The following is an 11,777-nucleotide window of genomic DNA, read 5'->3' as shown; positions in this document are numbered from 1 at the left end:
TCTATTTATTTTTTCTTTACTGTCATTTTTTTGAGAAAAATTTGCTGAACTCAAGTATTAGACCTCATTCATCTTCTATGCCTTTATTATCATTAAAACTATACGATGTACTTATTTATCATTCAACCTCTACATTTTAGTTTTAATTCTTCACAAATATCCGGACTTCCGTTCTATGCAAAATAGCCTTAATACAAATTTTTTATCGTTGATGTGAAAATAAAAATGGAACCAGTCTTTTAAGTTCAAATGAGGTGAGGAGCATTTTAGGTATTTAATATTCTTTTATCTTTAGAAATAATATAATACGAGATAATTTCAGCACTCAATTTAAATCATCCCAGCGCATCTGGTGTAGTGGTATCATAGTACCCTCCCACGGTACTGACCAGGGTTCGATTCCCTGGATGCGCACGCTTATTTTTTTTCTTTTATTATTTTTTTCTTGTGGAAATCTGCAAAAGAAACCCTTTATCTTATCCGTTTATTTTTTGGTTCTAAACAATATTATTCAAAATAACACTTTTAAAATTTACGCTCATCAATGCTTGTAATGAGATCATATAGTTTTTTTACCTTCACGATCATGTACATTTTGTATCGATTCTTCCTTACTATTCTGATAATTTTTAGAAGTATGATCACTTAATTTTCATATGGTAGAATTAGGGTGCTATGATGATAATAACTGTAAGGTGTTAGTTGCATTGTTTTTTTCATTATTAAAAGATAGGATTTTTCTTTTTGGTTACGATTTAGTAGGTTTCGAACTGTAAAAGGTCCATAACGTATAGGGTTTTTCTTTGAAAATTTCCCTTTATTTCACCTGGAATCAATTTGATGGAGGAAATGGTAAAATGAAGTAGTCATTCTAAAGCCAAAAAGTAGCAACCAAACAACTAATCCAGAGCTTCTCATTCTACTCAGAGATCTCGGACGACTGTGTGAAGCAAGATCATAAAACAAAATAAACTTTTCAAATAAAAATATGCATTTGGAACTCTTGAAAAATGTCAATGTTGCACATTTTCACAATTTTTAAGCTTAATTGACAGTTCTGCCAGAATCATCTTGCCAAACCACTGAAAAGATCAGCATAAGAACTGTAAATATGTGAAACATTTGTGTAGAAGTACCCTCAATTATGGGAAAAAAATGATGAAACTTCAATAGGTCCAATGCTAATGAAACAATGAATCCAGAAAGACCTTAAAAACCTCTTCACAAATTCCTTACAAAATCTCTTCAGTAAAAGACTCTCGCCAGTGTGCGAGAAATCTTCATACACAACTGAAAAGAAAAAAGAGCATGTGCAACTGAAAACACCTCCCTCTCCCTCTTCTGTTTTAATTAAGAGGGGAGCCTAAAATTCCTCGCATTGCAGCTTTTCCCAGCAAAAATGCTTGATTCATATAATAGCGTTATTCTTCTACCACTTGACCGAGGATTCTGTGAGAAAACAGAATACAGAAATGTACAGCTCTCCATCCAGCCTATCATCATGCTCATTTAGCTATATTGTGGAAGGAGTAAGCTATAATTAAGACTGATAAGTAATAATCTCAAAGCGAATATGGCTGATATAATGAACTACTCACTATTCTAGTGTTCTTCAGATGAATGGCAGAAAATTGGAAGCATCAGTGTGTCTGAAATTGAATACACCTGTGGAAGCATAGAATTCAAAAAGATGATGCATCTATCAAAGTCTTCACTCCTCAAAGTAAGATTGCAAAACTCTGACATTACATAAGACCCATGTACATTACCTTTTTTCACCAGTCAAATTGTGATATATATTCTTCTGAAGTCGAAAATTTCAAACAAGCCACACTATATCCTTACAAAGTCAACCACTTGCAAACTAATATACAAGTCTTGTGAATTATTGTTTAGGTCTTTCACTCACAATAATTTTAGACAACACACACTATCCAACCTCAAGTGCTGAAAGGATAAATGCATCAACATCTTAAATTCTCTTCCAAACATTTAAAATGCTGTTGGAGTGTGGAAGATGCAAATTAGTCAATTGTCCGGAGGACATCTTTGTCGGATAAATATTTTAGATCTAGTAAGGAAATCTGCTATATTTCTGTCTACCAATGTTCATCCACTTTTCTTTGGTGAAAATAGAAGGACAAAGATCTAGCAGTGGATTCAACTAGTCAAATACACTACCTTACAGTGCACTTTTCATATTAGCACACAATGCCTGCCAACTAGATTGTAATACTTCTTTAACATCTGTGAGCAAATCTGCGAATAAATCTTCCTTCTCACTGTTTAAGGGGCATCTCATTTACCACAGATAGATGACAATCATGCCTGACACATGCAAAGTTTTCTTCAAAGATGGTGACGGTGCCACATACCCTGCAGCTATTAAATTGCTTATTGTCATGGATGTCTGTCAAATTTTATTTCGGTTATTCCTTTTCATATGAATTCCTAGTCTCAGAAATAATAGATGGATCCTGCACTACCATGGCATATATCAAATAGATCCACACCAAGAAAAGGAGCACATGCCCTGCAATATTGATTTATTGTCAAATTGTGCACCAAAATAAATAAATGAATCAGCAAGGTTGTAAAATTCCATTGGAACTTTTGCAAATTTTCAGAATATATTAGCCAGTTTGTCATCCCTACAAACTTGACTGGAATGGAAAAATGATGAAAGCTTTGCAGTAATATTAACATGGCTTCTGATCTCTTGTCCGCATGGCTCCCATAATTTGGCATTTCAAAGGTCTTTCTGCCTTGCTTGCTAGAGGATACTGGTGCAGTTCACGAATCATCTGCCTATCTGCTTCAGGAGTAATAATCAGACTTTAAGATGGTAATGTTAAAAGCTTAAAGCCACTGCATGGTGATTGTTATATTTCCTGTAGGATCTCAGTAACAGGATCCGTACCAGCAGTTGTAAGTTGAGTTGTCATACACACAGAAAAGTTCTGGCCTCTGCAATGCTTTCTCCACTTTGTTCCTCTTTGGTCCTTACAGAAACCTTCTCTTAAGAAAACTAACAAAGATCCCTTAGGGTAGAGATAACAAAAGAAGTTTGAATATTGTTATCAGTTAGTTACCTTAAGTCCCTAACTATGCCAATATTAGATGCCAACTTCTCTAAAAAGACCATTTGATATGTTATCTCAATAGCAACACTTATTTCTGCGAGATTTGGGATCATATAGCCTACACAATATTGGGGGATTGACTTCTTCCCATGTCCTCATTGTTTGCTTCTCCCCAGCAAACATAGCATGATAAAGGCCTAAAGGGTTCTCTAATTCAAATGCCATCCCAGCGCACATTATTTATTCTTTATTGCATCTTATCCCACGATCAGTGTGCTGTACCACAGAGTTTTAATCAGACAGCCTTCAGAAACTGAATTTACTGCTTTACCTCCTACCACCATTTGCTTTGTCCATAACTTACTTCTGAGGATTACAAGTCAACTATAATTATGCACCTAGTTTTGGACCCATTTATTTCCCCAGCATTGCACACTTCTCCTTCGAGGATTATGAGTCAACTTAGAAAACTCCAGATTGGAATGTTGATTGCGAAAGTTCATCCTATTGAGGGTTGCTGTTGTCTCAAGAGAGAACTGACTGCAGCTTCTCACACAGAAATAAGAGTGGGCAATCTTCTCTAGCTCCGTACAGTACTGAGATTCTCTCACCTCTCTTTTTTTCTCGTCCTGTATCTTCTTTTGAACCTAGGATTTGTTTCTTTCTATTCTCTATATATCACCCAATTTTCCTCTCTCAAACTACTTGGTACATCCGTTGTCCTTCTTCCCCATTTTCTGCCCACCCATGGCTGAAAACAATCCATTTCGGCACAAACTTTTTGTTCGCTGAAGGAGGCAATACCCAAAACCAAAACTTCAAACCATGCAACAAACAAATAATTGATAATCTTCATAATTTGTAGACCAGAGACAATGCATTGCACATATGACTTGAAGGATGTTTGCAAGATATTACAACAGACCATAAGATAACCAATAACAATTAAAATCATAAGACAAATCGGAATACCTGGCTGAGTGAGCAGCACATTCAGAGGACTACGAAAAATCATAAATAAGACGAAGGGATTACTGCCTAAACATATAATTACAACACAACTGATACTAGATAAGAAAAAAGCTTATTACTGCAAAATACAACAAATAGCATGGATTTTTGAGAAAAAGATCTTTTACTAGAAAAAGAAATCACAAATAGGAGAAAGAATGATACACTTTCAGTCCAAAAGTGACGCATATATGTGTGAATAATTGCCCAAAAGATGAAGTACAGTACCTAAATTTCTCAACTTGAAAGCAGCTTATGTTGCCTCATAAATACCATTAAATATATGACGGGGGTGTCAACCAAAATAGCATTGAAATTTAATCAAGAAGAATCAGATATCCTGATTACCATCTTGTTCTTCTTTCCTGCAGATAACAACAGTACTTTCCCCTCAACTATATCACCTTCTTCAACCATTCTATCCTCCACGTCAACCCTTTTGTTATTCATATAAAGTCCACCTTGCTTCATCAGACGCCTCACAGCTGACTTACTACTTAGCAAACCAATAGAAACTGAAAGATCAACCAAAGAAGAGTTTAACACCTGACCATATGCCAAAGTACATGATGGTACGTCTTCAGCTATTGCCTCAAATACATTTGAGTTTAACTGTGTCTCTGCACCAGGCCTTAAAGCTTCTGTTGCCTTTAAAGCTTCGCTCAATCCTTCCTCACCATGAACAAAGCGGGTCACTTCTTCTGCAAGCTTCCGTTGAACTGTATTCGGAATGTAGCCAGGCCTCTTCATCCCTTCCTCCAACTCTTGAATCTCCTCCATACTCAAGAATGTTAAGATCTTCAAAAACCTTACAACATCAACATCTGGCACGGAGAAGAAGTACTGATAAAATTTATAAGGCGATAGCATCACCGGCGACAACCATATTGCTCCCCCCTCGGATTTCCCAAACTTGGTCCCATCACTCTTGAGCAAAAGGGGAAATGTCAAGCCATAGGCTCCCTCAACCTGCAGTATCTTCCGAATCAGCTCTGTCCCTGCCGTTATATTGCCCCACTGATCACTCCCGCCTATCTGAACATTCACACCCATGTTCTTAAAAAGATAGAGGAAATCATAACCCTGCAACAGTTGATAGGTAAACTCAGTATAACTCATCCCTTCCTCCGACGCCAACCTCTTCTTAACACTCTCCTTTGCCATCATCACACCTACTCTCGCAAACCTCCCTACTTCCCTAAGGAAATCCAACAAGGTAATGTCTTTCCACCAATCATAATTGTTAAAAATAGTAAAAGAATCAGTACCGTCTTCCAAACCAGAGCTCAACATCCCATCTTTCTGAAAGCCTACCTCCAAAATGCCATCTTTTACACTGCCCCTATCCAAATTTCCCTCCTTCCCACATACTGCATTCCTCCAAAGGATCTTGGATATCAAATTCTTGATTCCAGCGCTGTTCTTCTCGATGCTTTCGATGTCGAGCTCCGGCCGCTCCATGCTCTTGCCCGAGGGGTCCCCGATTCGACCGGTGGCGCCGCCGATCAAAGCGACGGGCTTGTGCCCGCATTGCTGGAACCAAGAGAGGACAATGATACCGAGAAGGTTACCCAAGTGCAAGCTCTCGGCCGTAGGGTCGAAGCCACAGTAGACTTTAAGAGGGGAAACGCGAGGATCAGAGCACGCAGACCTGAGATTCTCGCTAGTGATGGATTCGATTAGGCCTCGCTTCTGTAGGATTTCAACTACGTTTGCTGTCTTCTTCTCGGATTCGAGGGTGGAGCTGGAGGATTTGGAAGAGCTACGGCAGAGTAGAAGGGGCAGATTCCTCCGCTGGTGGTGCCGATAGAGGGCCGAGAAGGTTCTGGAAGGTCCCAGAAGCTTCGGTTGGACGATGAGGAAGGTTCTGGCCGCCGCCATGGGAGAGCTCCGTTGTTCCACCCAAGTCTATCTATCCGAGTTTTAGAGAGATAATATGGATTCGTGGCAGCTTTAATCCGGATGTCATCAATAAATATGGTTCAAATATTTGAACTTGTGAATTGGATTTTGGATCCACGTATACTGAAATACCAGAATTAATTACATATCGAACCCCTTAACTATCGCTATATCACTTTCACTCCTTGGGAAAGAAAAATAAATAGATACACCCCTAAATTTTTTAAATATATCACCATTAATATTGTATTCGAAATCTTAATAGAAATAATTTTAATTAATTTAATAGATGGATAAAAATATCAAACTTTAAATCCATCTTCTCAAATTCTTTTAAAATCTAATTTTAACACAAGAGTAGAATAAAAATAAATAAATAAATAAATAAATAAGAGCACCTTTATCCATCTAATTAGAAGGGGGCATTAGAGAAGTTGGAAGGGATATATTAGTCTTTCAATATATTTATTAATAATATTTAAGTGGTATGAATCATAGGGGATAAATATTTTATTTACAGTTTCTCAATATAACGTAGGAGAAGATGAACTTTTTTTTTCATAGAAATGGGAGAGAAGATGATTGTATTACTAATGGTGAAAAGTGTAATACATGAAGATTAAGAATTCTTATCTTTTAGGAGAAGTGAAAACTTAACGGTGTTAGAGTGTAAATTAGAAAAGCTGGCTCTATTCGTCTTCAACCCGACTGAGGCTTAAGCTCAGCTTCAAAGCTTGAGCCAAAATAGCTAATAACTTATAAATTAATTTGTTTAAGTTAATTTGATGCTATTAGTCCAAATCACATAAGTTGATTTGATGTATTAGAGGGAACGATGCTCACAAGGGCATAAAAGTACTACCAATTTTCTGATATGGACTAAAGATTAAAGCTTAATTCTAGAAAAAAAAATAGCAAAAATGATTGGAGTATGTTTGGAGAGCTCGAGCGAACAACTCTAGCTCAGCTTAACTTATTTAGAGTTTGAACTGAGCTCACGAGTCGACAAACTTCTTTGACAATCTTAATTCTAATTAAATCGATACCGTTGAGATTCGAATTTGAGATCACTCATATAACATGAGCTCTTTTAATAATCCAAGGATTATCCCGTTAGCATTAAGAATTCTTATTATTTGTTGTTTAACATATTTGTTTGGAGATACACAATGTACAATGTAGGGGCTCAAAGAGGCATCTGAGATTTTCCGCAACAGGAGTATTGCTGGTCGTTCTAGTGTCTACTTAACGAGGAGACACGAGAAAAGGCAAATTCCTTGTTCCATTCATCACCGACAAGTACATGTCTTATATACACATACACAGCTTCAGACATTATCATCCCAATGAAACTTTGAACTTTGCAGATAGGAAAGTTTTTTTTTTTTTTTTTTTAATTTGGAAAGGTCCTTGTCATTGATAAAAAGTGCTTGTTTTTATTAATGACAAGGACCTTTTTTTTTAAAAAAAAACATTAGAGCTTACTATGTTCTCATTATTTGTCTTCTTTGTGATGATATCTGCCTACATGCCAATATCTTAAATTTTATCCTGATATCGGCACAAACAAGTAGCTTATTTCAACATTTTCTAGTTTGGTCCTCTTGACAACATAATTTTATCCTGGACGCAAATGAACCAGGGAGAAGAAACAACCCACTTTTTGAACAGGTCGGCAATTTGCATAACTCCCATAATCTTATTGTCCAAATTAAATGCATCATGTGATTGTTACGTCTATCCTCTGAGATCTTAACCACAAACTCATCCAATTCAATTTCTATAACATATAAACATACTTCAAAAGTTGACTTCTACCTGCCATTCTTCTGCAATCTTGGACAGTAGGCTAGGCTAACCAATCTCTTGTACAAAATGGTCCTCTGCAAGGTATTATATATCAGAATCACCAATAATCCCCACAAGTGCAAGAGCCAACCCTGAAGTGATGAAACCTGTTCAAGTCCCTCACCACAATCTCCCTCCCTACAATGTCGCTGATCAGCTTGAATGCCTCATGGCAATCTTTGCACATCCTCAAGTTTTTCATCACCCTGATGGTCACCCCTTTTGGAATGCTTATCAGCCCAAATCCCAGAGCCAGCTTCTCACTATGTACTCCAACCATCACTCCTTTCCCCTCCTCTTCCCCCTCTCCCACACCATCAAACACCCAGTGACCTCCCCTACTCACATAACCTCTCTCCCTCATTCTCTCTTCCAATTCCTCCAATAACTCCATCACCTCCCCTGCCCTCCTGCCGGCCGATGAGACCTCCCCGGCATAGAACACATAGGCCATATCCTTTATCTCCACCCAACTGCACCCGGGCTCCTTCCGAATTCCCCGCCGCCTCATCTCAGACCACACACTTGCCGCACCATCCCATTGACCGGCTGAAACGTAGGTGTTCGACATTGCTACATAGGTCCCTGCCACGTCCCGATCGTACTCAGCAATTCTGTTTCCAGCCTCAACCGCTATGTCGAGGCGCCCATGCGTCCTACTAGAGGAGAGCAATGCGCTCCATAACATCAAGGCATCGTCGCCTTCTGCTCGGACTTCCTTAGACAGCTCATATGCTTCGTCGAGACGACCTGCACGGCCGAGCATGTCCACCGCACAGGTGTAGTGCTTCACACATGGCTCAATTCCATGGTTGGTCCTCATGGACTTAAGGTGCCAAAGGCCGATGTCTACAAGGCCCGAGTGGCTACAAGCATGGAGGATGGCGAGTAGGGTCACACTGTTGGGCCTCACTCCTTCATCGATCATCTGTTCGAGCAGGTCGAAGGAGTGCCTTGCAAGACCGTACTTCGCCGCCGCTGCAATCATGGAAGTGTAAGGAATGAGAGAACAGTGCTCGATCTGGTCGAACACCTTTCTTGAATAAGCAATGCAGCCGCACTTAGAGTACATATCAATCAATGCACCGGCGATCACATCGTTCCGATCATGTCCATACCTGATAACGGCACAATGAGTCGATCTCCCCATTCCCAGCCTTCCGACAATCGCGCAGGCATTCACGATGCTCGAGAACATGAAGTGGTTAGGACTTAAGCCTGACAAAGATCTCCTATGAAGAAACTCTCCGAAAAGAGAGAGAGCCTCATTGCCGCAAGCATTTTGCGCGTAGGCCGAGATCATCGAACCCCATGACACGACGTTCCTATCAACCATACCATCAAATAACTTCCGCGCGTCTGTAAGCGCGCCAGATTTGCCATACATATCGATGAGTGCAGTAGAGACCACGACGTCCGGCCGTAGGCCAAAAAGCTCTATCTTGGCATGGATTCTCCGGCCCAACTTGAGGTCGGCAAGGTGCGAGCAAGCATTGACAGCCGTCGCAAATGTGTAAGAGTTCGCCTCGACTCCAAAACGACCCATTGCGCCAAAGAGCAGGATGGCCTTTTCTGGTTGGCCGGCATCGACATAGCCTGCCATCAGGGATGTCCATGAGACTACATTTGTTTCGGGCATTTCGTCAAACATCTTGCGTGCGTTTACGATGGTTTGGCATCGTACATATGCTGTGATCAAGTAGTTGCCTACGGAAACAGTAGCTGAGGAGCCCGATTTGAGGATCTTGGAGTGTGTACAAGACACCGAGTCAAGATGTCGCGAGTCTCGGAGAAGACGAACCAAATAGGGAGAGAGGTCAACTAAGGCTGGAGGAGAGACTAACTTCTTCTTCTTCTCTCCTGCAGATAATAACAGTACTTTCCCCGACGACATGGGAGGTTTCATGAATGAACCACGTCGACTTCTTCCTCGGAGCGCAGAACATCTACGACATGAAGCATATGATGAGGCACTGCGACGGGTTGAACGGCGGTTCTGGAGAAGATGGCGAGCTTATTGGACGTCCGAACGAACCGGCCGGGCGGCGCCTCAGGTGTTCACGAAGCCGAGAGAGGTGCTGATACGCATGCGGGTGTACTCTTTGGTTCACAACTCAATTACTCTGTTGTCTACTCAACTACGTATAAATAAGTATACAAACTACCATCTCCATTCTATTATCTTAAAATACAATCAGAGAGAATGCCAATCTATGAGATGGGCAATGATCTGGAGAAGATATATCTCTGCAATGTTATGAGATGCAGGGGGAGGGGGAGGGGGAAAATTTATGTTGAAAGTTCTTGCTACAAAGGATCCAGAATAATATAATTTTCTTTAATAAAAACTAAGCTCTATAGAAATTCTTTAAATTTGTATGCTGAAATGTTACTACTATTTCTTTTTTTAAGCCCAGGTATTATTCCGGTTTTATAAAACAAGCTGCTGCCATCCAACTTCCCACAGTCCAGATCGGATCGGATTTTAGTTTAAAGGCTGGAATTAATTAGAGCTTTACTTGAAAGAAAATAGATACCGAGTACTATAATATATTGAATAGTTCTTGGTGGTAATAGTGGATAGTAAGAACAAAAAAAAATAAAAGGCTATCACGTATATTAAGTAGAGGATTTTTGCCTACTGATGGCCATCATGGCTTCTATCATCTATGGCTTATAAGGCTAAAAGAAAAGAAAAGAAAATACCATCTTCTTCCAAAGGAAAATATTAGTGTGATGGTAGAAAAAAAAAACTATTTTGAAGATGGGAAACCAAGAAATGTATGGGCCACCCTAGCCTATACTATTAATTATCGGATTGCAGGTTTGATTTCGTTCCATATTTCAAGTTTGGGTTCTAGGCTTCGGGTTTGCGGTTCTAGGCTTCCAGTTTGGGTTGGGAGGACCCAGACAGAGTTACTCTCATATCGGGCTCAGTCCAATTATGAACTTTTGTGCCAGAGGCGAGGGCATATTTGTAAGTTGTCCAATTGAATCAATAGTTATTACTAGATACTTGAATGTCTCTGTATACTATTAAATTAATATAAATAGATGAAAGATAATAAGATGTGCTGCCCTATTTATCTCACTTCCAGTAATAAATTCAAAGAAAAAGAAGTCAAAATTTTATGAGTGCAACTTACCATGTCAAAAAGGTCACTCACTATATCATTCACAACAAAGATTTTTTTTTTAAAAAAAAGGCCTGCTTTACTACATCTGATTCTAATTCATGGTACATAGAAAGTAATCATTTCTAACATGTCATCAGAGGCGAGATTCAAGTCTTCTAAAGCCAAAGAGCGCCAGCATTTCGAAGCAGAGGCACAAGATTGCCACAGAGGTGGAGTGACATGATCTTATCAGTAGACCCAAGCAGCTTGCCGCCGACGAATACCGCCGGCACCGCCGGGCTGCGGCCGAGAAGCTTAGCCAGTGCCTTCTCCATCTCCCACCCTCTCGGATCCTCATCAAGCTCAACCACCGTAGGATTCACCCCAAGCTCACAGAAGAGCCTCTTTGTAGTATGGCACATGCAGCATGAGCTGGTGCTAAAGATCACCACCGCACGCTGGGATGCCAACTTCATCACCCTATCCATCACAACCGTTAGAAGCTTGATCGAGTGCTAGCTCTAATATAACAAATGATTAGATATGAGAGTTTGGAAGCTGAAGTCATGGCAATTAAAGACTGGGCTTATATAGGTTAAGAAGACAAGGATTGGGTTGCAATTTCTCATCCGAGTAGGGTTTGAAATGTATATCTAGCTAGACTTGTGGATAAAAATAAGCTTTTGAGAGTGATGAAGCACAGTGTCACATTCTGCCAGATGTACTCTTTTGGATAAAGTTGGTAGGGGGGGAGTTGGATAATATTGAAGTCATGATCTTCTTTCAGCTGGGGGGCAAAGATAGGGTTGAGTGGTGT

General features: G+C 39.8%; 3 protein-coding genes and 1 non-coding gene across 5 annotated transcripts; 1 reads left to right on the top strand and 3 right to left on the bottom strand.

Annotated features, from left to right (window-relative positions):
• Nucleotides 1-343: 343 nt before the first annotated feature.
• On the top strand, nt 344-414 carry TRNAG-CCC (transfer RNA glycine (anticodon CCC)). Its single transcript has one exon. It is a non-coding gene; the product is annotated as a tRNA-Gly (tRNA).
• A 728-nt stretch (nt 415-1,142) lies between these two features.
• Nucleotides 1,143-6,040, bottom strand: LOC140789709 (tyrosine--tRNA ligase, chloroplastic/mitochondrial). Of its 2 annotated transcripts, XM_073139505.1 has the most exons (3): nt 4,323-6,040; nt 1,599-1,665; nt 1,143-1,513 (listed from the first exon to the last, which is right to left on the bottom strand). In XM_073139505.1, exon 1 carries the CDS (start codon nt 5,973-5,975, stop codon nt 4,416-4,418), a length of 1,560 nt encoding a protein of 519 aa, XP_072995606.1. In that variant the 5' UTR covers nt 5,976-6,040; the 3' UTR covers nt 1,143-1,513; nt 1,599-1,665; nt 4,323-4,415. The 2 variants fall into 2 exon arrangements, with proteins under 2 accessions (XP_072995606.1, XP_072995605.1); XM_073139504.1 differs by having other exon boundaries at nt 1,143-2,533.
• Nucleotides 6,041-7,603: 1,563 nt separating this feature from the next.
• Nucleotides 7,604-10,097, bottom strand: LOC140789284 (pentatricopeptide repeat-containing protein At4g15720). The gene has a single exon (XM_073138927.1). The coding sequence runs from the start codon at nt 9,748-9,750 to the stop codon at nt 7,903-7,905; it is 1,848 nt and encodes a 615-aa protein (XP_072995028.1). The 5' UTR covers nt 9,751-10,097; the 3' UTR covers nt 7,604-7,902.
• A 910-nt stretch (nt 10,098-11,007) lies between these two features.
• On the bottom strand, nt 11,008-11,500 carry LOC140789490 (glutaredoxin-C1). The gene has a single exon (XM_073139203.1). It carries the CDS (start codon nt 11,446-11,448, stop codon nt 11,137-11,139), a length of 312 nt encoding a protein of 103 aa, XP_072995304.1. The 5' UTR covers nt 11,449-11,500; the 3' UTR covers nt 11,008-11,136.
• Nucleotides 11,501-11,777: the final 277 nt, after the last annotated feature.

This window comes from Typha latifolia, chromosome 5 (genome assembly GCF_019914945.1).
Source record: "Typha latifolia isolate L0001 chromosome 5, TyphaL0001v2, whole genome shotgun sequence".
NCBI classification, from domain to species: Eukaryota; Viridiplantae; Streptophyta; class Magnoliopsida; order Poales; family Typhaceae; genus Typha; species Typha latifolia.
This window is presented reverse-complemented; position numbering and strand designations above follow the sequence as displayed.